Source organism: Pangasianodon hypophthalmus, chromosome 2 (assembly GCF_027358585.1).
Source record: "Pangasianodon hypophthalmus isolate fPanHyp1 chromosome 2, fPanHyp1.pri, whole genome shotgun sequence".
NCBI classification, from domain to species: Eukaryota; Metazoa; Chordata; class Actinopteri; order Siluriformes; family Pangasiidae; genus Pangasianodon; species Pangasianodon hypophthalmus.
Genome location: NC_069711.1, coordinates 26,004,707 through 26,032,408, shown reverse-complemented (window position 1 = coordinate 26,032,408; position 27,702 = coordinate 26,004,707). Strand labels below are relative to the sequence as shown.

Below are 27,702 nucleotides of genomic sequence, written 5' to 3'. Positions count from 1 at the left end.
TAGTGGCTCATCTTGTTGGGCACTCTGATCAGACCATGCTCTGGCAGGTTAAGTTCTCTCTGTACTTTTTTTCAGTGCTTCCTTCTTTTTCCAGCTATAGGAGAAATGTCCCACCAGCCTTTCGCACATCCCTACAGCACAACCAATGAGTGTGTCACCTTTAATGGCATTTTCTGGATAAACAGAAAAGAAAAAATGTTTTAACTGTTTTAAACTAATTATATTTTAAATTAGTTTAATTGTAATAAAAAAATATATTAGCAGCATGTAGGATACATCTATAATTTATCTAATTTAACTAATCTATAATGCTATCTTAATTTAAATCGTATCAACACTAGACAAGTGCTATTAACGTCATACTGCAGGAGGTGGGACAGAATATAGTATAAAAAACGTTTAATGAAAAATTATTATATGTTAAAATGACTAATTAAAACTACTGAAATAAAATGTTAACACTTACCAATGGCAAGGTGCAGTCTGTGCCTTCAGGACCAACCATTTTTGTCTGCAGCTTTAACCATATCTGTTGCGTTGTCAGTGGTAAAACACACTAGACGCTCCTCACTCAAATTCCAACCAGACGAAGCCTCTTGCACTCCCAGAGCTGCTTCCCCCACTGCGCTCACCAGGGAAGTACAATGTCTTGGTCAATAAAATGAACCGTCAAGCTACTGTACGGGTCTGTTGTCCAGCTGGACCAGAGGTCCGTTGTACATGCAAAAAGCTTGACCTCTCTCAGTTCCAACTTGACATGGTTGAGACAATGCTCGTACATTTGGAGGATAGTGATCTATGAAAAATGAGTGCAAGACAGAATGTTGTACTGTTTGTCTATTGTATTCATCAGGTGCACAAACCCTGGTTTCCCCACTGTGGCGATCAGCACCATATCCCAAAGTGTGTTATGGCCTCTGTTATTTCTCTATGATGCCGGGAGCTTGCAAGATATGGTGTTAAGCTCTCAAAACTTGATGCTGTGGATCGTTGCTTAAGTTTGGAAAGGAGGGTTGATTCACTTGTGCATGAAGATTTTTCTGCCAAACACAGCTGAGACAAATTGTTGTGCTTTGACTTGAGGTTACTGTTAAGTTTTGTAGCGTTTCCTCTTTGCATTGCCAACCGTGATTTACATGTTTTACATATAACTTCAGTCTGTATATGGTCATTGCTTCTGAAGCCAAAATACTGCTAGATAATTGCTTCTTCAATTTCGCCACTAAATTCATTCAGTTATCGCAAGCCCTTGCAATATGCATATTGTGATATGTACATTTGTGATATTTCGATAATTTTGATATATCGTGCACCCATATACACTGATCAGCCATAACATTAAATCCACTGATAGGTGAAATGAATAACATTGATTATCTTGTTACAATGGCACCTGTCAAGGGGTGGAATATATTAGGCAGCAAGTGAACAGTCAGTTCTCGAAGTTGATGTGTTGGAAGTAGGAAAAATGGGCAAGCATAAGGATCTGAGCAACTTTGACAAGGGCCAAATTGTGTTGGCTAGATGACTGGGTCAGAGCATCAAAATGGCAGGTCCTGTGGGGTGTTGCGGGGTGTATGCAGTTGATAGTACCTACCAAAAATGGATAGTGCCTACCAAAAGTGGTCCAAGAAAGGACAACCAGTGAACCAGGGACAGGGTCAGTGGTGCCCAAGGCTCTCTAGTGCCCAAGGCTCACTGATGCACGTGGGGAGCGAAGACTAACCCGTCTGGTCCAATCCCACAGGAGAACTACTGTAGCACAGATTGCTGAAAAAGTTAATTCTGGCTATGTTAGAAAGGTGTCAGAACACAGTGCAGTGCAGCTTGCTGTGTATGGGGCTGCGTAGCCGGAGACCGGTTAGAGTGCCCATTCATAGTGAAGTGAAGTGATTTGTGGCCAAGTATGGTGACCCATACTCGGAATTTGTGCTCTGCATTTAACCCATCCATGTGCACACACACAGTAGTGAACACACACACACCGTGAACACACACCCGGAGCTGTGGGCAGTGGTTTTAATGTTATTGCTGAATGCTGTGTGTGTGTGCGTGTGTGCAAAAGTCCTATTTTTTTATTTTATGACTTCTATATTAACGAGTCAGTACAAAAACATTTTAGATTCCCAAAAACATTCGTTTTCCAGGACAAAATTAAATGTTACAGAAAAATGTTTGTATGACGGTAAAAAAGCAGCATATTATGTAAGACACCACTTTTCAGACAAAAAACATAATGAAGGCTGCTGGGTTTTGCATGCAAAAATAAGAAGCAAGTGCGACAGTCAGAGTCTCCAGAAGAACTGTGGCTGGTTCTACAAAATGCTCAGTAAAACTTAACATCTCATTTCTTCATAAAACTGCACAAATTGTACCTGAGACTACTAAATTTTTTTCTTAATTTTTTCCTTTATAATAACGTAATTACAAAGGAACTACTGATCATCTCTCTCCTCTCTGTCTCTTCTCTGTAACTCGTTCTCTTTGCAGAATAAACTATCTGTCTAAAGTTGCTTCTCTTCTGTCTTGGCATAAACGCTGACTTGTGATTTCTATTTGAAGACTCTGTACGCCTCTTTTTTTTTTTCTTCTTTTTTTTTTTAATTTTTATTTTTACACCAGAGACTTGGCCTGCCACCTATGTAGGGTGTAAATTTCTGAGAACAGAAAAACCTCTGAATACAAAATTGGAAATAATAGGTTATTCCATATTAAATAAGGGCTAGGTAAAATTCTCTTCAGTAAATCTAAAGGAAGGAAGCTTCCCACAAGGAAGCAAAATACTGGTGTTTTAGACAAACATACTCCATGCTATTCATTATAACATTTTATTATATGGCTTATATGTTATGGTAAGAGTTCGTATGGGCATGCGTTTTACCTAACTGCATCCCCGCCCAAATTTACAGCACACATGCATGGCACAAATAAGGTAGACGATACGGCTATTTGTATCGCATTACTACGTGACTTGCACACCAGATTGTGTGTGCAGAGAAGAGAAATTTAGACTTGTGAGATGACTGAAAATCTTTATTTGTGAATCCCGATTACGCTCGCCTGTCTGGTGAGGGGGAAAAAAGTGTATTTTATTACCATTATCTTATTTCTTATAAAAAATAAAGCACAAAATACATGTTGACATTATAGGATAGTCACAGAATATAATTTAGCTTTAGGAGACACAGTAAATTTCCCCAAAATTTAGGGAAGTGTTTTGATCGGCCAATATGACCGTACGCCAAAAACAATGTTAATGAAGAGCCGTCTGCAACCAATTAATACATCGATGCCTACTGATCATAATTGAAATATTATGGTCCCTATGCAAATTTGGCATTAAAGAACAACACAAAATCACGAAACTGTTTATATATGGTGGATCGTGCTTTGTTCATTCATTCACTTTTGAAGCACAGGGTTCATCTGCAAAGCCAGTAAATGCATCAGAGAGCAGAAGCAAATGGGCTTTCATTGATAACCACAGGATTACTGAGAGCATCAGGGTAGTGAAGCCAAAGGGTTCAGTATTTGATATGGTAGCCTAACTGCTGTTAAAAAAACAGTAAGTTAATCAAAAATATACTAGGTAGGTATATTTAACTGCAGGAGCATGCGAGAGCTTTGAAAGGATTTTACTATCCTGATATATTTTTTCTGCTGCCAATTTTTATTCTTTGGAAATGCAAATTTTCCAAGTGACACTCAAATCTTGCATATAAAATCTAAAGTAAAGTCCAATGGTCTTAATGGTTATGTAGCCTAACAGTTCTAGTACTATAGCTAAAGTACATTATAGTGCTATTCTTGCGCCACCTACTGTCCATTAGGATCTCTTGAATGTACATGTTTTGAGTAGCCTAGAGCTTTGCATCAATAACTAAGTTTGCTGTTTTATTGCTTTCTGGACAGTAATTCATGAAGTATGTATGCATTATTTCTAGCTAAAATAACATGGGGAAAACAGTACTACACAATGCACACTTTGGCCCAAAATGATCTGTTATATTGTATGGATTTAATCTAGATTAACACACATTTTGCCTAAAAATACAATCATCTTAATTTCATTTAATGTTGTGATGCTCAACTTAACCGCACAAACTATAACTGCACAGTTGTGTGTTAATTAAATAATCCAAACTTATAATACACCACCTAGTAAGTCATAGTAACAGCTTAATAAGTCAAAATAACAAGATACAAAGTCAGTATAATGACTTAGTAAGCCAAAATAACAACTTAGAAGGTCAAAATAATGACATAGAAGTGGATGTGCAGTGGAAGTCAAAATAACTACTTAGTACCTCAAAATAATGAGATACTAAGCCAAAATAACTACTTAAGTCAAAAATAATGAAATAGCAATAAAAAAAATTCACACTAAGTCAAAATAACAAGAGACTAAGTTAAAATAATGTACATAGCAATAGATATTTTACATCGATTTAGTCAAAATAACACAAGTCAAACAAGTCAAAATAATGAGATACTAAGCCAATATAACAACTTACTAAGTCAAAATAATGACATAGCAATTGAAAAAAAAAAATTCCCACCTTGCAGTTCCTCCAAAAAAACTTGTACCTTCTCTAGAATATACTACACCTCATACTTTGCCATGTTTAACTGTTAACCAAATTTTTGTAAATTTTTATTCACAAAAAACTTCAATAGCTTCTGAACCTATCGCTACAAAGAAAGTTGTATAATATTATGCACCTTCGCTAGACTATACTATACCTCTTACTTTGGTGAGTACCAAATTTGTTACCAAATTTGAATTATTGTTTATTTTATATTTTTGAAAAGTTAACAGTTATCTTCTGAACAGTTAACCGCATTGCTCAATATTACTCAACCTTCTCTATAATATACTACACTCTTTATTTTGTCAAGTTTTACAGTCAACAAATGAATGAGAAGAATACGTGCTTCCAGCTTTTAGGGAGGTCCTTTCATGTGCCAAAGGAAAATGATGTGCTCCAGTAGACACAATACCAAATAATTTCACTTAAAATACATATTGATTTCATTTTTGACCATTTTCTCCCTAATTTGGTCTTGGCCAATTCCTACCCATTCTGTTGTGCCACTCGGAAGCCCCTACAAGCTGCTGTTTTATGGCCACATTAATCACCCTAGTCCTTCACCATGTTGTTAGTCTGCCCATTGCTGCCCAGTCAGTGGCACAGTAATATCAAATCAGCATGAGAAAAAGACAAGGATTTCACACACAGATAGCATTAGTCCATGAAAAGAAAAAGAAGCAAACAGACGCTATATAATTTATGGCCAGTACATTCGCAAACAAGTTTTTGCCTTGTGTTTTTAATTTTTTTTCTTGGCTGTTTATATAGATATAATGTAGCTTAGTAACAGTCAGAAGATTGGTAATGACTGACAGTAGACTGGTAAGCTTGATAACCATCAGTAGTTTGGGTAACCGATTAAAATATCTAGCTAGTTGGATGTGGGTAAATCAGACCTAGCCTACTTGCTATCTAGTTAGATCAAGGCATATGATCCATTAGTTAAAGGGCTAGCTAAATCAGATGGAAGTATACCTAGCATAGAGTAGTTTTGTATGAAAGGTACTGTTGCTTTGGCTATAGTAAATATAGAGTACAGAGTTAAAGTTGAATTTGCAATCACTTAATTAACTTGTCAAAAACAAAATGGGAAAATCCTTTAACTTTTTTTATTTTCAGATCAGTATTTTATTTTCAGATATACCTATTGATGTTACACTACCAACAGTTTACAGCCCATGTTCTGTATTTTTAGTGTCTTTCTTTATTGTCCTGTATATTTATTGTTCTGTTCTGTGTATTTATTGTCCTGCACTTGCCTCTCACTGTTGTGTATCCGCACTTTATGTATTCTTGCATACTGTTATGTGCTGCACCACAGTCCTGGAGAAACGTCATTTCGTTCCAATGTATACAAGCAATATAGAGGAATGACACTAAAAACACACTTGACTTGACTGTCTTGTTGAGAACAACAATAACACTTTTTGCACCCATCATTTGAAAGCAGCTGAAGACAGAAATCTGAATATGGAAATATGAAACCAACTTTACCGAAGTAGATTCCTGCTCTTGGCTGACAAGAGTGGTATCCCATGTGCTCTTCTGCTGTTGCATCCCACCCCCTCAAGGTTTGATGTGTTATGCATTTTCTGCTCACCGCAGTTGTAAAGATTGGTTATACGAGTTACTATAGTCTTCGTGTCAGCTCAAACCAGTCTGGCCATTCTTCTCTGATCTCTCTCATCAATATCGACTGTCTGGCACCAACTTCCATGTCATGGTCAAAGTCACCAAGATAACATTCTTTCTCCATTCTGATGTTTAATGCACTTTACTGCTGCCAAACATTTACCTGATAAATGCATGAACAAACGTCTACAGATGTTCCTATGCTGTATTCCTATGCTGATGTTAATTATGCTGTAGATGGCAATGGCAATATATCCCACATCCCCATGCTAACACTTTAATTAAAAATGTCTATCCATAGACCTAACTCCATAGGGAAGACTTATGAACTTCACCTACACTGTATGCTGCTTGCTCAAATGGAGCCTTTTTTTTTTCTTTAGATGTGAGCAGAGAGAGCACAGATGAATCACACCATGAAAAACTTAATTAATTCAAGGACTTGCGGTTGAAATTACATTTAATATTCATGCGACTTACAGTACAAACATGTAATGTTTCTAAACAATCTAATCCTATCTATGTTGAGAGAGAGTCTTTCACTTCAAGGATAGGATATTCCTCTTTTGGTAATATCTCAACACTGCCTCTTTTAGTTCCACCTGCTAATATCACATATCCACATTCACATATCCTTGAAAACAGAGTTGTCCCTCCCTATCCTCCATCTTGTCTCATCTCACTCTCTCCCTGAATGCTCTACATTGTCATGGTAACACAACTGCCCTAATAAGGTGGCATAGCAGATTGCTGCTGAATTACTTGGCTCCCTCATGCAAACTTTATAAACGCCATGATGAATATCCACATGAATAAATACTACCCTACAAAAGGCGTGACCTACACATTGCATGTAGTTTGCTTCTACAGTTGCCTTTTTTCTTGGTAACTCACCATAAAGTGAGGCTGTGTGAGAATCCGCCTCAACTCTTTAGCCTCCATGTTCTCTGGGTAACAGGAGATTGTCTCCAACACCTCTTTGGCTCTCTGAACAGCATCGCTGGGTGGATTTCTGATCTGTGGTGAAGACCTTGTGTTGATCTTGTCATAAAGCTGCAAAAGACAATTGACATCATCTTAGACTTAAATACTATTAATCTATGATTACTTATTCTATCTTTTTTGTGTATTTGTGCTTTCAAATAATATTTCAATAAAGTTCAATAGCTTTCAGATTTTTCATTTTTAAAATGATATTTTTACTTTTTAAAATTATTTTTCTTCTTCAGGATTTTCATATATAATTGAATATATCGGAGCATTCTGCAAAAGTCTTAGGTATCCTAATCGTTTATACAAATTTTGTCTTGGGTGTTAATGTATTCACACAGCAAAGTATCAGTTCAATCATATATTCTGTGATCTGTGGTGACAGGGTTGAGGCCACACCCAGAATAACATTACTGAAAAGTGATGCTTGTTCTTTGGCACATTTGCATTGCAGGAAAAAGAAAAAAATCTTAAACAAGTCAGCAGGTTCTAGTTGAACTATTAAACACTTTCCTAAAGTCTAGACAGTGTGGATTTGGCTGTGGCCAACAAAATCTACATGCACAGTCTGAATTATGCCAAATGCACTTAAAAAACTTTCAAACAAGTATTAGTATATACAAGTACATACTATAAGGAACAGTTAATAATTAACCTTTTTAACAAATTACCTTTTGTCATTAGAAATGCATCAGTTCTCACAGATATTACAGTTTTATAATAGAGTAGTTATCAAAGTGGTATCTGTGAAAATCTAGCCTTGAGATCCATGATTTTTTAAAAATTTTGTTACAGCCATGGGAATTACAAATAAGATATTCAAAACATCCCTAGGATGCACTTCATACAACCATCTAGTCTAGTTGTAGCAGGAGGAGATGTCAACAGGTAGTGCCCAATCTTCATCAAGTGCTTTGACCCTTAACCATGACACTTTCCAGCTGGTGGGACAGCAGTGGTGGCAAAATCACTGGCCCTCTCCACCTGGCTTCCAGCTCATCTCTTCCCAGAGCCAACAGGAGGCTCTTTCCACAGCTTCTCCAAGGCTGCTGTTTTCTAGTAGCAGTCTCTTAATCCTCACACTGCAGTAGCAGCAGACCCCACACTGATTGTGCAGGGAATCCCTGACAACCGATCTCCACTGGAAACAACCAGGTCTGCCAGTATTTATCGCAGCAGTCACTAAAAAGCTGTTGGTTTTTTCCCTTCGGTTAACCAGTTAACCACATCTGGCCTCAGGGTAGTGGACAGTACAACTTCTGAGAACTGGAGCTTCCTTTCCAGTAAGGAACTTCCCAACTCTCAAAAATCTCCCACCCTCTATCCAACTGCCACAGGCTAGGCCTGTTGATCACATTCCCCTTTCTGACTCCTTGATTTTACAGGCTTAAAGGTCATTCTGGCCCAAGTGGCCATTTGATCCAGCTGACCCAACTTGCCTAAACATGGGTTGGAGTGGTAATGGTCAAATCATCCATGAATCCCCTGATTGCTGACTAGTGGACTCCTGAGGCCGCTCTTTGTCCTCTGGCTTCTTTTCTCGCTGCTCTAATATTCAGTTTCATTCCCACAAGGAACAATATGGGGAAAACTGTACATGCTGAAACAATGCCTTTTTCCATGGACTGTCACCCTGTTGTGAAGTTGATGGTTCAGAATCTCAACCTAATGTCTGAAGTAACTGGTGATCATGTTCTTGATGCGGTCTGTGGTCTGGTATGGATGTGGTAGTGGTCCACTGCTACTTGGATCAGATTGTGAGGGATGGAGCCATAGGTGTTGGCTAGGTCAGGCTAGACAACTGTAAGGTTGTCCTTATTTTCCTAAGCTTTGTGGATGAGTTGGCAGATGAGGGCCCCAATGTGTTCAAAGCACCCAGAGCTGCCTGGGATTATGCCCTTTTGGATAGAAATGTCTATATATCCATTTTAGTCCAAATTCTCCAGATGAGCTTCCACAACCTCCAAAGTAGTTTGGGTATTTTTGTACACTTTATAGGGTATACTGCTGGAGCCTGGGGCAGAGGCTGATCTTTAGCAATTTACCACTTCGTGGATCTCCTTCCAGGATGGCTCATTGATATAGAGGCCATTTGTTGGTTTACCTGCTCAGCCGAGTTCTTGGTTTGGATCTTAAGGGATACTTCTCAATGAGTCGCTTGGTGTCTTCATTTGGGGCCACTGGATTCATTTCCTAGTAGGTTAGGGTGGGTTTTCAGGGGTGGCATTTGTCTGGTCCTGCAGGAGGAAGAAGTAGGTGCAGAGAGATCCAGTATTGTGGTGCACTTCCTGGCTGGAGTCTCTGTCTGTACACTGAACCTGCTTCACTTTTCTTCCATATTTAGACTTTGTCTGGTCTATCTTTAGCCCCTTTGCTTTCTTGCAGATTTTCCTAAAATGGCACTTGGCTTCCCACACTTCCCCACTTAAGATTGTTTGCTTGAGTCTACCGTTATCAAAGTTACTATATTTATATAGTACGTACAGAGTTTTTTAGTTCTGTCAATGGAAAATTCGGGAATAAAAAGCTCTATAGCCCAGATAAATAACCAAATTATTATTGTACATATTTAAACGGAGTCTGTGCTGGAAATGTCTGTGCTGAGGAGTTCTGTGGAATTTAGTGCACAGTTAAAGAGGCTCCTGGCCAAAAAAGTTTATGAACCCCTGCTCTTACAGTAAAACTTGTGTTAACATGCTAACTTGAGTGAGTGGTTGACTGAGGAGGAGTTGTGAAAACATTATTTTCTATATGACTCACAAGATCACTTCCTCCTTAGTTTCTGTGTCAGCCTCAGTTAAAATGTGTTTACTTATAGAGCCTGCAGCTCTATAATAGGAAAAGGAATAGGAAAATCCTATTCTTCAAAAATGCAAATGAGTTGGATAAGCACATCAGCCAAATGAATAAATCTAAAGTTGTCTTACTGCAGTTTATTTTCCCCAAAAACGCCAAAAAAGAGGTAATCAGAATAGAAACAGATTTCCTATCAGAAGCACCAGAGAGGGCACAATGGTAAGAGTTAAAGTGATAAAGATGTGTAATGTGTACATGTAAGGTCCTCACATCCAACAGTGTGTGTAAATGTTGGTCCTGGAAAACACTGTGTAGGAAATCCAGATCTTTCTCACTGCAGTCAGTCAGTGCATGGATCTCTTCTAGACTATCCAGAACCTGAGAAACTGCCCCTACAAATCCACACACGCACAAACACGCACGGATATATACATGCAAATACATATTAAGAAAGAACAACAAAATAGACAATGACAGCTTAAACTTCAAAGTGGCAGCATCAAGCTTAATCACACAAAAATCACACACATGACTGGACAAAGAAAACACAGACAAAAGTTCAGAATGCAACAAACAGACGCATTCAGTGTTTTTTTTTCTTTTTTATAAGAACCCACATGCAGGCTCATGTTATATACAATGAAGTCTTCAGACTTGGAACACTACATTAGCATGAAAATGAAATAGGCTCAAAACACATGAAACATTCAGGTTTTAAAACTACAATCAAAGTGAGAACTGGAAGAACATTCATTAATAATGACTTTACAGAGTTACTGTCAATCACACATGCAGTTAAATGCTGAGTCTCAGCCTAGAGATGCTTAGATGGAATAATAGCAGGGATAAGCATTGAGGTGGAGATGCTGTATTACAGTGACAGAGCAACACAAATAAGACCAGGGGCAGTGATGATGTCAGAATCCATGGGATACCTACTTTCTGCAGCAAGCAATCCTACAAGGGGGGCAGCATTAGAACAAATGAGTTTGGAAATAAGAGAGGATAGAGAATCATACACCAGAAACACACACCAGTTAAAAAAAATAGAAATGAGAGAGCAACCAAGGAGAGAACACCCAAGAAACAGACAGACAAAAAAAAAAAGTAATGCCAAAAGAGTCTAATACTGTATATTGAAATACAGTGGCTATAAAAAGTCTACACACCCCTGTTAAAATGCCAGGCTTCTGTGATGTAAAAAATTGAGACCAAGATAAATCATTTCAGAAATTTCCCCACCTTTAATGTGACCTATAACCTGTACAACTCAATTGAAAAACAAACCGAAATCTTTTAGGTTGGGCAAGTAAAAATAAAAAACCAAAATAATGTGGTTGCATAAGTGTGCACACCCTTAAACTAATACTTTGTTGAAGCACTTTTTGATTTTATTACAGCACTCAGTCTTTTTGGGTATGAGTCTATCAGCATGACACATCTTGACTTGGCAATATTCGCCCACACTTCATTGCAAAAACGCTCCAAATCTGTCAGATTGCGAGGGCATCTCCTGTGCACGGCCCTCTTCAGATCACTCCACAGAGTTTCAATTGGATTCGGGTCTGGGCTCTGGCTGGGCCATTCCAAAACTTCTGGTGAAGCCATTCTTTTGTTGATTTGGATGTACGCTTTGGGTCGTTGTCGTGCTGAAAGATGAAGTTCTTCTTCATCTTTAGCTTTCTAGCAGAAGCCTGAAGGTTTTGTGCCAATATTGACTGGTATTTGGAACTGTTCATAATTTCCTCCACCTTGACTAAGGCCCCAGTTCCAGCTGAAGAAAAACAGCCCCAAAGCATTATGCTGCCACCACCATGCTTCACTGTGGGTATGGTGTTCTTGGATGTTTTTCTTTGTAAGAAAAGGCTTCCGTCTTGCCATCCTACCCCATAGCCCAGACATATGAAGAATACGGGAGACTGTTGTCACATGTACTACACAGCCAGTACTTCCCAGAAATTCCTGCAGCTCCTTTAATGATGCTGTAGGCCTCTTAGAAGCCTCCCTGACCAGTTTTCTTCTCGTCTTTTCATCAACTTTGGAGGGACGTCCAGTTCTTGGTAATGTCGCTGTTGCGCCACATTTTCTCCACTTGATGATGATGGTCTTCACTGTGTTCCATGGTATATCTAATGCCTTGGAAATTCTTCTGTACTCTTCTCCTGACTGATACCTTTTAATAATCAGATCCCTCTGATGCTGTGGAAGCTCTCTGTGGACCATGGCTTTTGCTGTAAGATGCGACTAAGAAAATGTCAGGAAAAGCCTACTAGAACAGCTGAACTTTATTTGGGGTTAATCAGAGGCACTTTAAATGATGGCAGGTGTGTACTAACTCCTATTGAATGTGATTGCTTAATTCTGAACACAGCCACATCCCCAGTTATAAGAGGGTGTGCACACTTATGCAACCACATTATTTTGTTTTTTTTATTTTTACTCGCCCCCCCCCCCTTAAAGATTTCAGTTTGTTTTTCAGATGAGTTGTACAGATTTATCTTGGTTTAATTTTTTTTTACATCACCAGAAACCTGGCATTTTAACAGGGGTGTGTAGACTTTTTATATCCACTGTATATAATGCTCACGAACAGCCTGAATCCTACACAGCATGTGAGCCATATTAAGCTGCTTAATATTAATTAAACTTATGATACAAAAAGAAAAATATTCTCAAACAAAGAGAAAAATTATTTGTTTGTATCTATATCTATCTATCTATCTATATATATATATATATGTTTTTAATGATTACAAATTCAGCATCTGGTGTGAAAATAACCACAGCAGAACAATACATACATAGGTGGAGTGACCACTACTTTTTGGATGCATGGCCCTTTTCAACAGACATTATTTGATGAGCATTTAAATGGACTGGTTCTTTTTATTTAAATAATTAGATGGTGTAATTATGATTTGTATCATTAATTTCACCAACACAAATGTATGCATCCAAATCAGCTCAGCTTTTATTGCCATTCAGTTTTTGCTTCTATGTTTTTATTCCACAGGTTTTTCCAGGAAACAAAGCAACCAGTTTTCATATGCATTTACAACCCCTCAACCCAGATTTGAGCTTGATTATTAAATGCCATTTCAATGCCAGTTCAACTCACCCTGTGTATCTGCTTTCTCTCAGCACAACAGCAGGATCTAAAACTTGGCTTTTGAGACAGGGAAGTGGAAGCTATTTCACAATATGTGCCACACTTGTTCCTCAATATATGGCTTTTGTCACTGGTTACTATAAAAAAAAGATTCACTGCAGGCAAAATTTATGAGGGAATGAGTGGTTTCTGTTTCCTAAAGCTTGAAAAGTGAATAGTGCAGTCATAGATGATGACTATATTGTAATGCTCAGAGATTCAAATATTTGTGAATTTTAGGGGTTTTCTCACATCAGGCTATACTAAATGTTATATGTGACTCACTAAACTGCTTACATGTGAGTCAAACAAAAAAACATTAAACAACATCAAGTCATCTTAAAGGATGACTAAAACAACAATGTTAATTACGCATGATGAAACCGAAGGTGAAAACCTGGTGTTGGGGTAACAGAGGTGAGATAAGTGTCCTACCTGAGGAGGTGGGGTCCTCTGTGAAATCATGAAGTTCCTCTGGGGGGTCACCATAGAAAGAGTTGAATTTATGGCTGGATACAGCAGCAAGCACTGCTCCCTACCAAAAAAAAGAATTTGACAGTTTTACAGTCTTTTCTCTTAAAGAACCCAGATGCTGCTGTCTCTCTGAAGCAGAACCTTATAGCCACTGCCCTAAAATCAGCAGCATCCTGTTAGCATGGTTGGATACTCTAAAATGTTTTCCTTTTCTTTTAAGTCATTTAAAGTTATTAGCTGTTTTGTACATATGATTGGTAAAATTTGCAAATCAGTATACTGGACATTAAAGATAAATTATCTTTGTAAAATCAATTATTTTTTTACATTTATACATTTTTATACATTTATCCTCATTTTTATATTCTATGACTTACTGGATGGTCACATGAATGAATATAAAAGTAATATTTAATGTGATCTGTTACATAAATGGTAAACAGGTATCCTATGTAAGGTAATAATCACTAAATGCTGAACCTTCAGCTTTCTTCTGGCATTGAACTTCCTCAGCTGTTCCACAGTCTCAGGCAGGTGGATCTTGTAGGCATAGCGATCCCGCTCCTTTATAACAATGAGAAATACAAAACTTGTTCAAAACCACAATCAACAAATGAAACCCAAAATCTTGAATTATGCCTTTATTAGTAAGATATATAGTAATTTATGGGTGCATGCATTTAAAAAACATCATTAGTTGGTGGTCCCGCTTTGTGTGCATGTCACGTCCACCATGGACAAGTCCTTTCCTGATTGCCAGATGGCAACCGCCCTCAATAGTTTGAATGTCGTCCTTGGTTGTTTCACTGATTTCCTGTGCACACCTGTCTTGTGTTTCCTTTAATTGGTTCCCCTTTATAAATTCTGTGTTTTTCCTCTTTAGTGGCTTGACATTTGTATTGTATTGTGCTGTGGATATGTGAGTAGTTATCTGCAATTGCGTTCTCCTGGGTTAGATTCTGGGTTTGTACCCTTTCTTGTTTTTTCTCGCCTTTTGAACATTGCCTTGACTATTTATTTTTGTTTCGTTTTCACTTTGCTTAAAATATAAAGAAAGCCTACACCTGCATCCATCTCCCTGGGTTTGCATTTTACATTTATATTTTGTATTTAACAAGGGGTATATTACCTTTATTATTTTGATATTATTTTATAAAATTAGTACATTTTTCAAACCTATATTTTCTTTACATTTAGGATTAGCTTTATATTGTCTCACTTCATACCTACAGTATATATCTATACTTTACTTTTAGCCAAGGGTGATTGAGGGCTTCATAGACGGTAATCCTCTCAGCAGGGTCCAGCATCAGCATGCGCCGCACCAAGTCTTTTGCACTCTCTGAGATATGGCTCCACTGCCGAGGGTTCATCTGATGTAAACATGCAGAGACACTTCTGTGAGACATGGGTTTATTAGTTCCATTTGGTCAGCTTACTATAACATATTCAGCTTCTGTGTGTTCTACAGCCTTAAAATCCACAACAGATCAATTTCAGTTAGACATGGTCTCTGGTAAAAGATACCTGATATCCCCAGGACACCTTTTATAATTGCTACATTCATAAAGTTTTGAAAGTGAACCACACAGGGACTTTTTTGTTCCTATACACTACTGCAGGATTCTTGCATTAACATATAGGATAAATTCTGCCTATATGATTTGGGTGATTACTATTTGTAATTTACAGTATATACCTATAATTACCACATGTACAATCTGTATTTTTTTATAGAAATATCCCAAAGAAAGTTAATAACCATTAAAGAGCTGTAGTGGTATGAGATGATGTGTCATCATGATCCAGCCTTAATCTTGACCATTACCAAACAGACATCATTGTCATATAGATATAGACACAACCTAAAGCTATTTTCAGAAGAAGGAGGGCATCGAGTAATGTCTTAAGTGGCATGTATGCATAGAAATAGTGGAGAAAAACACCAGGGGGAAGAAGGTGTTGTCAAAGACTATTCATTCTGTTATGCCCAGCAGCACTTTATTACATCTAATCTAACAGATATCTGGGTTTAGTGATCATTAACTAACCCCAGCAACTAGTCAGTAATTTGTCAATGTTGAGATGTATGCTGCCTTTAAAGCATATCTCTTCATAACTTCATAGCCATCAAAGCACAGCCTTCTAAGACCTGAATGCATGAGACAGCATATCATCAACAGAATGGAATGGAATGGAATAGAATGGAATAGAATAGAATAGAATGTTAAAAAATAAATAGAATAGAATAGAATAGAATAGAATAGAATAGAAGGCAGCATTCCTCAGTGTTGGGTGTGTACTGTATAGTCTATATGAAATACGGTCTCTTCTGAGGAAGGAAAGAGAGAAATGAAGAGGTCATGCAAGCTAGCCTTTTTCATCTCAATTAAAGATCCAGGGAAACGGAGGGGCTCAAGCAGAATTGCTGATATTCCTCTGTGTGATAATGGGAAAACAACCCAATAAGGGAAGCCCTTGAAATACCCTTCGACCAGAGCTAAATCAGTTAATATAAGTAATTAATTTAAACATTAATATAGCTTCTTTATATTTCTTTTAAGTTCTTTTCAAAATGTTACCATTTCCTTTGCTTATTTTTCTTTAATATAACCTAATTTTACATCATAAATCAGTTTCATTAAATTAACAAAATCTTAGACAATGTTAAGCAATTTTTACTTTTGAGAAAATCTCAAAAAAAAAAAAAGTTAAGATTGCATGCTTATCAAATTCTCCAAATAGAGCACTACCTTGTATTTGCCTTTAATAATGCCCTCAAACAGGCGCTCCTTAGTGCCATAGAAGGGAAGGCAGCCACTGAGCAGGATGAAGAGGATGACACCGCAGCCCCACACATCTACAGGCTTCCCATATGGTTCCCTCTTAACCACTTCAGGGGCCATGAAGTGAGGCGTGCCTACCCGCCCTACCCACACAGAAAAGGACAGAAAGAAAAAAAAAAAACTACAGTTATATTTAATAATAATAATTGGGAAAATAACTGGGAGGTGGGTAACTCCTGAATTATGTTTTCTTATTTACTATCTACAAATAGGAGGGTAACACACATATGCACCCATACACATACATACCTCCAGCCACCAAGCCAGACTCGCCCAGCTGAATGGCCACCCCAAAACCACCCAGCTTGACAGGAGCAGAATTCTCTTTAGACGCCAGGAGCACACAGTGAGGCTTTAATAATAAAGCAGCAGTTTAGAAAGGTAAGATATTGACTAAGATGAAGAGTGACATGAGCAGTGACATAATTGTTAAAGAGAAGCAAATAATGCACTATAAATGCAACATAATGCCTACTACAACCTTTGCCCTTAAATACTTCAGCCATCTGAACGAAATACTAAGACATGGGAATACAGGACCAAGTGTACCACTAAGCTACATTCTCCTGTGCCATTCCCATTCTCGTCCTTCACTGATGACAGAGAAATAAAGCCAAATTCAGCAAGAGTTATTTGTCCCACAGCATGGACACTACTGTTAGCTTTGCACAAAACATTTAAAACAAACCAGAGGAAGAAAGTAGGTATGTTCCAGTGGCCAGCACAACATCTTAGCAGCTGTGTGCAAGTGTACACAGCCTTTGTATAAATACCATTAGATCCATTGGCGATGTTATTTTTATTTTAGCTGTCTACTACAGTAGACTGGAGTTGAAATATGAGCTCAAAGTATAGACTTTCAGCTTTAATTTAAAGGTATTTACATTGAAATTGAGGGAGTGGTGTAGGTATTACAGTACTGTTTATATTTTAAGGGACCAAAAGTAATTGGACAAACTAACAATTATAAATTAAATTGGCATTTTTAATACTTGGTTGCAAATCCTTTGCAGTCAATGACTGCCTGAAGTCTGGAACCCATAGACAGCAGCAGTTGCTGGGTTTCTTCCCTCGTGATGCTCTACTAGACCTTTAATGCAGCTGTCTTCAGTTCCTGCTTGTTCTTGGGGCATTTGGCCTTCAGTTTTGCCTTCAGCAGGTGAAATGTATGCTCAAATGTTTTCATATCAAGTGATTGGCTTGACCAGGGCAGAACATTGCACTTCTTTGCCTTAAAAAAAAGTGTTGAGTTGCTTTCAAAGTATGCTTTCAGTCATTGTCCATCTGCACTGTGAAGCGCCGTCCAATGGTCCTTTTTTTCTTGGCATTCAATGTGGACAGCAAAGGAAGAATTTCATTGTTCAGGGAAACTTGGTTTCCTCACTGTGCACATGACAATAAATGCTTTGAATCTTGAATCTTTGAATCTTGAATCTTTTTTCGGCTGTCCATTTTTTTAGCAGTCACATCAATAAATACAAGGGAACAAACTGGTGTCTCATCCTTGCTGTCTTCCTGTCTTTTAGCCAGTGTTCTGTGGATAGGCTCTAGATCCACCATGAACTGGACCAGGATAAAGCGGTTATTGAAAATTAATGAATGAATGAACTGAATTGGGGCTAAAGGAAGCATTTGAACATGTGAAGTGAAGTATGAAGCACTAGAAGTATGTAGTTGGGAATTTTGGATTTATGGCTACCAATGGTTAAATGTTTTTTTTTTAGCAGTCACATCAATAAATATAAGTTCCATTGGCAGCCATACATGCCCACACCATATGATGGGGGTGGTATGCTTGGGATCATGAGAAGTTCCTTCTCTTCTACATACTCTTCTCTTCTCATCATTCTGATAGAAGTTGATCTGTGTCTCATCCGTCCATTCAAGAATTGCACTGGCTTTTTAGATTTTTTTTTCTTTCTCTAATATGGTCTTCCTGTTTTTAGTTTGGTGAAGTCTTCTCTTGATTGTTAACTTAGACAGAGATACACCTACCTCCTAGAGAGTGCTCTTGATCTGAAATGTTGTGAAGGGGTTTCTTGACCAGGGAAAGAATTCTTCTGTCATCCACCACAGTTGTTTTCCATGGTGTTCTGGGCATTTTGGTGTTCCTGAGCTCACCAGTGCATTCTTTCTTTAAAATAGTTGCTCTGTGGTGGGTTTGTTTTGATTTTTTTTTTTAATGGTGGCTTGCTTCACTGGCAGTGACAGCTCTTTGGATTTCATATTGAGAGTTAACAGCATCAGATTTAAACACAAATGACACACTTATAATCAACTCTAGACCTTTTATCTGCTTAAGTGAATTAATGAAGGAATAATACATAACTGTCCATGGAACAGCTGAGCAGCCAATTGTCCAATTACTTCTGGTCCCTTAAAAAGGTGGGGAGATAGGCAAATATAAAAATTGCTGTAATATAAACAATTATTTAATTTCAACTCCAATATACTGTCAGACAGTACTGCACATTCAGGTATGAAACTAAACAATATAGTTTAGTGCTTTCATGTATACCAATTTCACCAAAGTTAACACTGTACTATATAAGTAAATACACTCTTAATATTTACTCTATAAGTAAGATAATATTTTATTGTATTTATTTAAAACTTTTTTTTGTATTTATTCATATAACCATTAACTAGATAAACCTATTTTAAAATCTTTATTTTCTTATTATGGCTAATGAGCTAACTTGAAACTTAAGAGGCTACTTTCTTCTTTGTGGTTGTTCCTTCATCTGCAACCCCCAAAGTGAGAACAGACAGAAGCACACAATGCGTTTGCAAACAGAGAAAAGGAAGGAAGATGAAAAATAAGGCAAGAGAAACCGAGATCTGTTACATACAGCGCTGATCACAGAATCCTGACAAGAAGACAGAACAAGAGTGCAAAATAAATTAATAATTAGGAAGCGAAACTGTGGTTGGAAAAAGACTGAAGACTTTTTATACGACTTTTTAAGTGAACAAGGAGTATAACGCTTCATGGAGAGAAAGTCATATGCACTTTAAATGGTGGTGGGTATTTTTTTCCATGCATTATATTTTTTTTCACTGTATAAACAACTATGTGAAATAGTATATGGCCTTTCCATATTTTATATTAATTTTATTATTTACTACTTTTCCAAAAACAGTGGTAGGTTTATTAGGATCTGTTCACCTCAGGTCTTGCGATATCAATTCTATTGGGTTTTGAATTTGACCATCACTTCACTATTCTGCTTCCTCTTAGCCACTGTGATGTGAACTTGTATTTGTGCTTTTGTGAACATGGATATTGTTCATTTCATTGCTGCTTTTGGGAAGATTTACTATGGTTGTCCATTTGAAGACATTTGAAGATTGGGATTGCATGCCAAACTAAAACTGTACAGACAATGTGCTTGTTGAATCCTTGTGCTGGCAAACTGACTCTTATTGTAAGGATTAATATAAGTGACTACGGTTGATTTAACCAGGGAGTAAGAATGTGGACTTCATTTAATTTAATTTAATTTATTATTTATTTATTTTATTTTATGGGATCACCATCTTGAATATTTTTTTTTGTGCTGGTAACCTGACTCTGATGGTAAAGATAAAAATAAGTGAACCTGTCTTTTCTACCAGTTGACTCTGGTTTAATAGGGTCAATTTAATTAGGGGCAATTAAGTTTTCATACAGGGCTGGGTGATTCAGGGTTACTTACCATAAAAGTCAAAATTCCTAAAAATGTGTTATTTGTTTACTCATGTTCATCTATTTACTGAGACATTTTGAGACCATGAAATTACAAGGCTTTGTCTGACAGATTTGTGACTAAGATATTAAGCCTCTGAGAAGGTCAAAGCAGATACAATTCTGAAACCAAAAGTTTACAGACACCAAGGCTAAAGACATTCAAACTCAATTTCTCACAACTCCACACATTTCATGTTACCATACATTTAATTTTAAATAAACTGTTTTAGCACTTGGATCCCAAGTATGTCACATGACCATAACATACTGTATATGTAGGCATCATTCTCTGACAAGTCTATTTAAACGTCATCAATATTTTATTGTTCTGCATAGACAATTTTCACACGTTCAGATTCTACATAAAATATGGTCTATTTCATGCTCATGGAAGTCATCATAACAGTGAAAACATGACAGCAATATTGCAACTTGTAAAAAGAATATTGCTACTTTTCACAAATTTCTCATTAATTTTTCAAGTAGAGAGCTTCTTCCAATATCAGATGAACAAATTGCAGAATCTTCACAATGTGCCAACTGTTGGAGTTAAGGAAACAGCTCAGTTCTAATCTGATTGACCATTATCAGTTTGGTTGACGTTAATGGTGACTTCTCTAAGCAATGTTTGGTGTTCCAAAAGGCTCTTGTTTAGGGCCACTAATTTTTTTCCCCTATATATGCTACCTGTGGGTAAAATTATTCATAAACAAGGTATTAGCTCCCACTGCTATACTGATGATACACAGCTATATGTTTCAGTCAAACCAGCTGACACACACCAGGTTAAAAGGGCTGAGGAATGTGTAAAGGACATTTGACACTAAATGCTGAGTAACTTCCTCCTACCTAATTCCAACAAGACAGAGGTACTTTTACTGGGGCTACAGGCAGTTTGAAACAAAGTTGTGATATGAAACTTAAGAAATATAAGGTTACATAATGCAGAAAAAACTGGTTCATGCTTTGTTACCTCTAGGTTGGACTACTGTAATGCTTTGTTGTCTGGATGTTCCAGTAACAGAATCATTAATAGAACCAGAAAGTGTGATTTTATTTCCCCAAATTTATCTGCACTGCCCTAGCTCCCAGTAAATTTTGCATTAATCACAAATTATTACTACTGACCCTACTACTGACTACTGAGCCCTGAATGGTCTCACCCAACAGTACCTGAGAGATCTTTTCTACCTGATCAAAAGGTTCAGGTTCTTTACCAGTACCCACAATAATTAAAACCACAGTAGGGACAGAGCTTATTTCTACATAGGCCCCCAAATATGGAATAGCCATCTGATTAATGTTCAGGAGTCTATGTGTAAAGTGTAATGTCTATGCTGAAAACCCATTTGCTAAGTTAAGCCAGGTTTACAGATATTGCTGTCACAGACAAAAAAAAGAAATCACACATTATAAAAGAATTCTTTGCTAGATGAGATCAGTGGTCTTAGAATGTATAATGCGTCATGCCCACTGAAGGCCAATTTAGTGGCATTTAGTGGCACTGGATGACACAGTCCCTGAAACTTGGGTTACTGTCTGTGCATAGTGTGACATGTTCACCCCATGTCTGGGCTTCCAAAAACATATTAGTAAATTATCCATTGGTGTGAATGAAGGTGTAAATGTGTGCATGTGTGCATGGTTTTCTGCAATGGACTGGTGTCTCATCCATGGTGTCTTCCTGCCTTGCAGCCAGTGTTCCATGGATAGGCTCTAGATCAACCATAAACTGGACCAGGATAAAGCAGTTATTATGAATGAATGAATGAACAAACTGAATTGGGGCTAAAAGAAGCATTTGAACATAAGTATGAAGCATTAGAAGTATGTAGTTGGGAATTTTGGATTTATGGCTACCAATGGTTACGTGGTGCTCGGTTTTGGATGAAAACACAGTATAAGAAAGTCAGCGTGAGAGTCCACTTCTTTTTCCTGTATTAAGACAAAAATGGTCACTGCTTACCAATGTAAACTGAAAACTTTTTTTCCTCCCCTCTTCTACAGGGCCCAAGTTATAGGTTGCCTGAATATACACACACCACTGTACCAAAAAGAGGACAAATGCATAAAAAATGACCACTGCTAACAGAACAGACATGCCGTCAAACAACTCTTTCATCCATCATACAGTCTCAGAACTCAATCATTCATGCTCTTTGGAAGAAGAAGCCCAGCGTGTGCCATTTGCCGTCCTGTATTCTCTCATCTTCCTGTTTGGCTTGGCAGGGAACCTGCTGGCCCTCTGGGTCTTCATCTTCCTCCACTCACGCCGCAACTCGGTCCGCATCTTCCTCATCAACGTGGCTCTGGCTGACCTAGTGCTTGTAGCCTGCCTGCCATTCCGCATCCTCTACCACATACTGGGCAACTACTGGCCCTTAGGGTCCAGGATGTGCAAGATTGTAGGCAACCTCTTCTATATGAACATGTATGTAAGCATCACCCTGCTGGGTCTCATCAGCCTGGACCGCTATGTCAAGATACATGGTTTGCCAGGAACACGGGCATCCTTCTTCCACCGCTGGCTGAAGGGGAACAGATGGAGTGTGGTGGCATGCAGTGTATTGTGGACAGCCTCGCTGCTAGCTGTGGTGCCTATGATTGCTCTGGCTGAGGGCAATGAGGAGCAGGGCAAGTGCTTCCAGTACAAGTCTCGAACACAAGCACGCAGTAAGGCATACTTTAACTTATTTATGGTGGGCGTTTTCTGGTTCGTGTTCTTGCTTATGTTGGTGTCATATGGACGGATTGCCTGGCGCCTTTTGCAAGCATCCTATAACAAGCCAGACCTGCCCAATGCAGGGCACTACTCCCGTGCTGCTAAGAAGTCCTTTGTGGTGCTTTTCCTGTTCACCATCTGCTTTGTGCCCTACCATGCCTTCAGGGGAGTGTATGTGCAGTCTCAACTAACGGAGACCCCCTGTGAGATGCGCCATCATATAGACCATGCCAATGAGGTTATGCTGCTCTTCTCAGCCCTCAACAGTTGTCTGGACCCCCTCATGTACTTTGTGTTGTCAGCTTCAGTGCGCAAGGCCACACTAAGTGCTATTTCCCGGGTGTTCTGTGTGTGCAACCACCCCGCCATCAACAGCTCTTCTACAGAGTTCCACCGGACATCTGTGTCCCAGGCTTCTATCACCGCACTAGCTAAACCCGAAAGTGTGGGGCTCATCACCATCCTAACGACCACCCATCCTAAAGACAATCCATAAGCTTGACTTTATGTAAACAGAGGTACAATATATGGACAAAAGTATGTGGAGGCCTGACCATCACATGTGTCCATGTTGCAACAAATCCATGGGCATTAATATGGAGTTCATTCTTCACTCTCCTGGGATGGCTTTCCACTAGATTTTTTAATGTGGCTGTGGCCTGTCATTCCACATTCTCTATCACATGCTGGGCAACTACTGGCCCTTAAAATTCAGCAAGTGCACCAACCTTGGGAAGCAATGTCTTTATGGACCTCACTTTTCGCAGGCCCCTTAACTAAGGCACCTTGGTGCCAGTGAAGGGAAATCATAATTCTACGACATACCAAGATAATCAAGACAACTGTGTGTCTCCAACATTGTGACGACAGTTTGGGGAATGCCCACATATGGGTGTGATGGTCAGATGTTCACATACTTTTGGCCATATAGTGTATGACCTCCCAAAATATGGAAGCCTTAACATGAAGGAAAATGGCAAGACTCTTTAGACAATGATATCGTACAACAGATGGATTATGGTGGGGAATCAGTGCTCAGTCAGTCTCAAAGCTTGAAGATCCTCACAAGTCAAAAGGACTCTATTATATGGATTATAGCAGCATTTCTTTCAGACATTACAATATTCCAATATCATAAGAGAAAAATAAGGTAGCAGTGCTTTCTTTGCTTTTTCTTTTGCTTAACTTTCTTTCTTTTAGAATCTGATAATACAGTCAAGAATCTGCCACAAAATATTATTATTAAAGGATACACAATCAATTCTGATAATTATGATAATTACTAACATGATAATTATGATAATTCATTGATTTTAATCATAAAAACCTGTAAACAAAAGCACAGCTACACAGAAACACCGTTAAAATCCACACGGATGTAAAAATGCAGTCACTTGGACAAGTGGCGTCAAACTTCCAAACTGCACAACTCAATGATGTACACAAAAGACTATTAAGCCATGTTTGTGAGACTAAATTACTCAAACTCTGTAGATGGTGCAGGTCTGTGTCCAGTGTGCAAATGGAGCCCAACTGCCCATCTGTGCTAACCCTGAGGTAAGTCTCTGACAGTAATCCCACTTTAGTCACAGATGTCTGTCTCATCAGAAGGAGATTTATCTGGCTGTTTTACAGTACTTCTCTACTCTACATACTTCACACACACACACACACACACACACACACACACACACAGAATATTTTGCTCTGTAGTAGTGCATCATGTTTTAAATTGAATCAATTTCAATTTGTCTGAGTGGCCATGTAAAACATTAACAGGGCCCCAGAGTGGTGCAACAGAAAAACATTCCCCTATTTTAGGGAGATCAGGCCTCCAAGTGTGTTACGCTGCCCTATGACACAGCAGGAGCAGCATGGTTGGCAGGTTGTCTTTGCATGTCTCTGAGGAACCACATGTTCGTTCTTCTGTCCCCAGTTGACAGTTGTTGTGTGAAAGGGGAGAGTTAGCTAGTGGGTGGGAACTGGCAAGACCAAATTGGGGAGAAAATGGGGGAACAAATGAAAAGAAACACATTGACATGACCTTCAGTTAAGTTTTTCTCTAGTTTATGAATAGCTCTTTTTTAAGTGGAGTGCTGGAATTCTAGTAGTGATCTTTAGAACTCTTGCAGACCACGTTAAGGAATGTGTGAATGCTCTTCTTAAAAGCAAAAGAGTGTGTTTCATTTCAGAAGACAAAAAACTGTACTGTTAAATGAATCACAAACATTCAATGTGCAAAGGTGCACATGCACACACATTCTACCACACACAGGATGCGATGTCTCAAAATAACACAAAATATCCACCAAAAGGATGTGGTTATGGTCAGTATTGCAAAAACATATATATCTAGACTGTGATCATCAGCAGTTGTTCAAGGAACTAAATAACTGCTGAAAACATGCACATACGTGGTTAAGAGCCCCTTCACCTATACAGATGTTATGCTGTGACCCATTTCAAAACTGTTTCACTCTTGGTGAAGGGGGGTGGGCGGAGCACTTCAGAAGGGCTACTGTGGTGGACACTCCACATGATCCAAGCATAAAGCATAATAATAAATGGGTGAGGGAACAACATTTTATAGCATTTATAACATAAGTGATAACCAAAAGCAACTTATTTCACACACATTCCACAACATTAAATATAACTGTAAATGTAATAAAAAGCTTTAATTGCTGGCAAATTGCTAAACTTTATGTTGGGCCACATCACTCAAACCATCCATTACTTATTTTCTTATAACCATATGCCCCACTGTGTTTCTTTAGTTATGGCAATTTCGTCCTGGTAAATTCATCTCTTGACACCCACATGTCAAAAACACATATGCAAGGGCTACAGTACTGACTGCGTAGCAAACAGATTAATAAAGGGAACAGTCGTACCTTGACATCTCGGTGAATAACATTGTTGTCATGGCAGTAGCGCAGTGCTTCTAATATCTGACGCATGTAGTGGCTAAGGGTGGTGAGAAAGATAAAGTGAGAAAGAGTTTTAGACTGTACACAGATTTGCCACACAGAATCATCCAGGAAACAAGAGGGATATGGCTACATACCTGGCCACAGCCTCACTATAGACAAAACCTGCATCTGCCCTCTTCACAATCTCAAAACAAAGATCTGCCCCATCCATACTACAAGCAGAAGAGAAATAAAGAGTTAGAAAAAATCCATTTTAAACACATCATGCCAATTACCAAGAGCAAGACAGAGACACAGACAGACAGACACTTACAACTCAAAAACCATATAGAGCATTCCATCTGAGCTGTATGTTTCCAGGAGTTCTACAATGTGAGGATGCTTCAGCATGTGACAGATACTAGCCTCTCGCTTCAGATCTGTACAGGAAAAAAAGACAGGATGCACATTACTATCATCAGTTATCATATCATACTATCATCAATATCATTAAAAAAAAGATCATAGTTTGCAAATTTCACACCTTCCGGGTCTTCATTGTAACTGCTTGTTTATCAATAATCAATAAAAAGGCCTTTACATGTGTGAATGTGTTGTGATGAGTGGGATTCCTCAGTGTGCACACAGTAGCAGCCTGTATGACATACCTCATCAGTTCCATTGTGCTAAAGCCAGACAGGCTGACGTCACTCTGTTCTTTCCTAAAGGGACACTAGAGGGGGCAAAGATGTGTTCTGGCCCTTTCTCAGACTGCTACATCAAACAGTAGACCATAGTGTGAGACAGAAAACAGAACTGAGAGAAGGTAATCTCTGTTTCATAATCTCTGTTTCCACTTCGATTCCACTTTATCCCTCCCTTCACCTTTTTTCCGTTTCCCTTACTTCTATTCCCCTGTGCTGGGGGAGTCAAACTGCTATCCCAGAGGGCCACAGTTTTTATTCATTCTACCCAAATTTGGCATTCATATAAGAATTCTGTAAAATCCTCTATGATTCCTCAAAAAGAGATTCCACAGTTCTTTAGTGTGCCGGACGACTGAATTTCCAAAATGTCATCATTAGCTAGGAGAGGAAGCCGTAAGTGACTGCAAGGCTGCAGAGTTCAATTTTTTGCATGAGCCCCTCACTGATAACTACATTTTACATTTTTCATGTTCACCCTTAATGTATAATGTAATCTTTTTCCCCTGACAAAACTATATATGGACAGATCAGTCATTAGTCTACACACCTGGGCAAAAAAAATAGGCCAAGCCCAAAATAGCAAAATATTAAGTTTTTTCTTAACAACAAATCATTGGTCAGAAAATTACCAAGAATTAAACAAATGCACTCCTGAGACCTCCTGTGATACCATTTGCCATCGTTTACTTTTGCTGCAGTGAAGTGTTTGTGGAAAAGCTAGTAACAGGGAAATTCACTTATATAGTCTTCTTGTACACAAAGGTAAAATCATGATAATGATTAAAATGTTTGATGTAAAATTCAGACTAAAATTTCTTGCTGTACAAAATTTTCCAAAAATATCTTCTGGGGTGTTCTTTTTTTTTTTCCTTAAAAGATTAGTCATTATTTGGTCATCTGCCACACCTGATGTAGCCAATCAAGGGCCTGATGAAAAGCTCATAAATGGAACCACGACTGATAGAGCAGGGAGAGATCTACAGTATTTGTTTAATTCTTGTTAATTTCTTGACCAATGATTTTTTTGTTAAGACCATTAAAAACTTTTTAAAAAATTTTGGTCTTGGACCATTTTTTTCCCCAGGGGTGTAAATATTCCATGCCCTTATTAATAAAACATCTGTGGGTGTTTATATGACTGACTGTATGCTAT

General features: G+C 38.3%; 2 protein-coding genes across 9 annotated transcripts in view; one reads left to right on the top strand and one right to left on the bottom strand.

The window, feature by feature from the left end:
- Nucleotides 1-27,702, bottom strand: part of caskb (calcium/calmodulin-dependent serine protein kinase b) — a 115,188-nt gene that overhangs the window by 41,936 nt on the left and 45,550 nt on the right. For 4 of the 8 annotated variants that reach the window (XM_026933425.3, XM_026933428.3, XM_026933424.3 and 1 more), the window contains exons 3-13: nt 26,177-26,282; nt 25,998-26,075; nt 25,825-25,897; nt 16,728-16,830; nt 16,386-16,561; nt 14,883-15,005; nt 14,113-14,196; nt 13,594-13,693; nt 10,950-10,967; nt 10,281-10,402; nt 7,119-7,277 (exon numbers count right to left, since the gene is read on the bottom strand). In XM_026933425.3, coding sequence (XP_026789226.1) covers nt 7,119-7,277; nt 10,281-10,402; nt 10,950-10,967; nt 13,594-13,693; nt 14,113-14,196; nt 14,883-15,005; nt 16,386-16,561; nt 16,728-16,830; nt 25,825-25,897; nt 25,998-26,075; nt 26,177-26,282 — 1,142 coding nt within the window. Of the gene's footprint in view, nt 1-7,118; nt 7,278-10,280; nt 10,403-10,949; nt 10,968-13,593; nt 13,694-14,112; nt 14,197-14,882; nt 15,006-16,385; nt 16,562-16,727; nt 16,831-25,364; nt 25,497-25,824; nt 25,898-25,997; nt 26,076-26,176; nt 26,283-27,702 lie in introns of those variants that run through there. The other 4 variants (XM_026933430.3, XM_053232176.1, XM_026933429.3 and 1 more) reach the window with 2 other exon arrangements.
- On the top strand, nt 18,688-26,804 carry LOC113538393 (probable G-protein coupled receptor 34). Its single transcript, XM_026933431.3, has 2 exons — nt 18,688-19,502; nt 22,216-26,804. The coding sequence occupies exon 2, from the start codon at nt 22,284-22,286 to the stop codon at nt 23,424-23,426; it is 1,143 nt and encodes a 380-aa protein (XP_026789232.1). The 5' UTR covers nt 18,688-19,502; nt 22,216-22,283; the 3' UTR covers nt 23,427-26,804.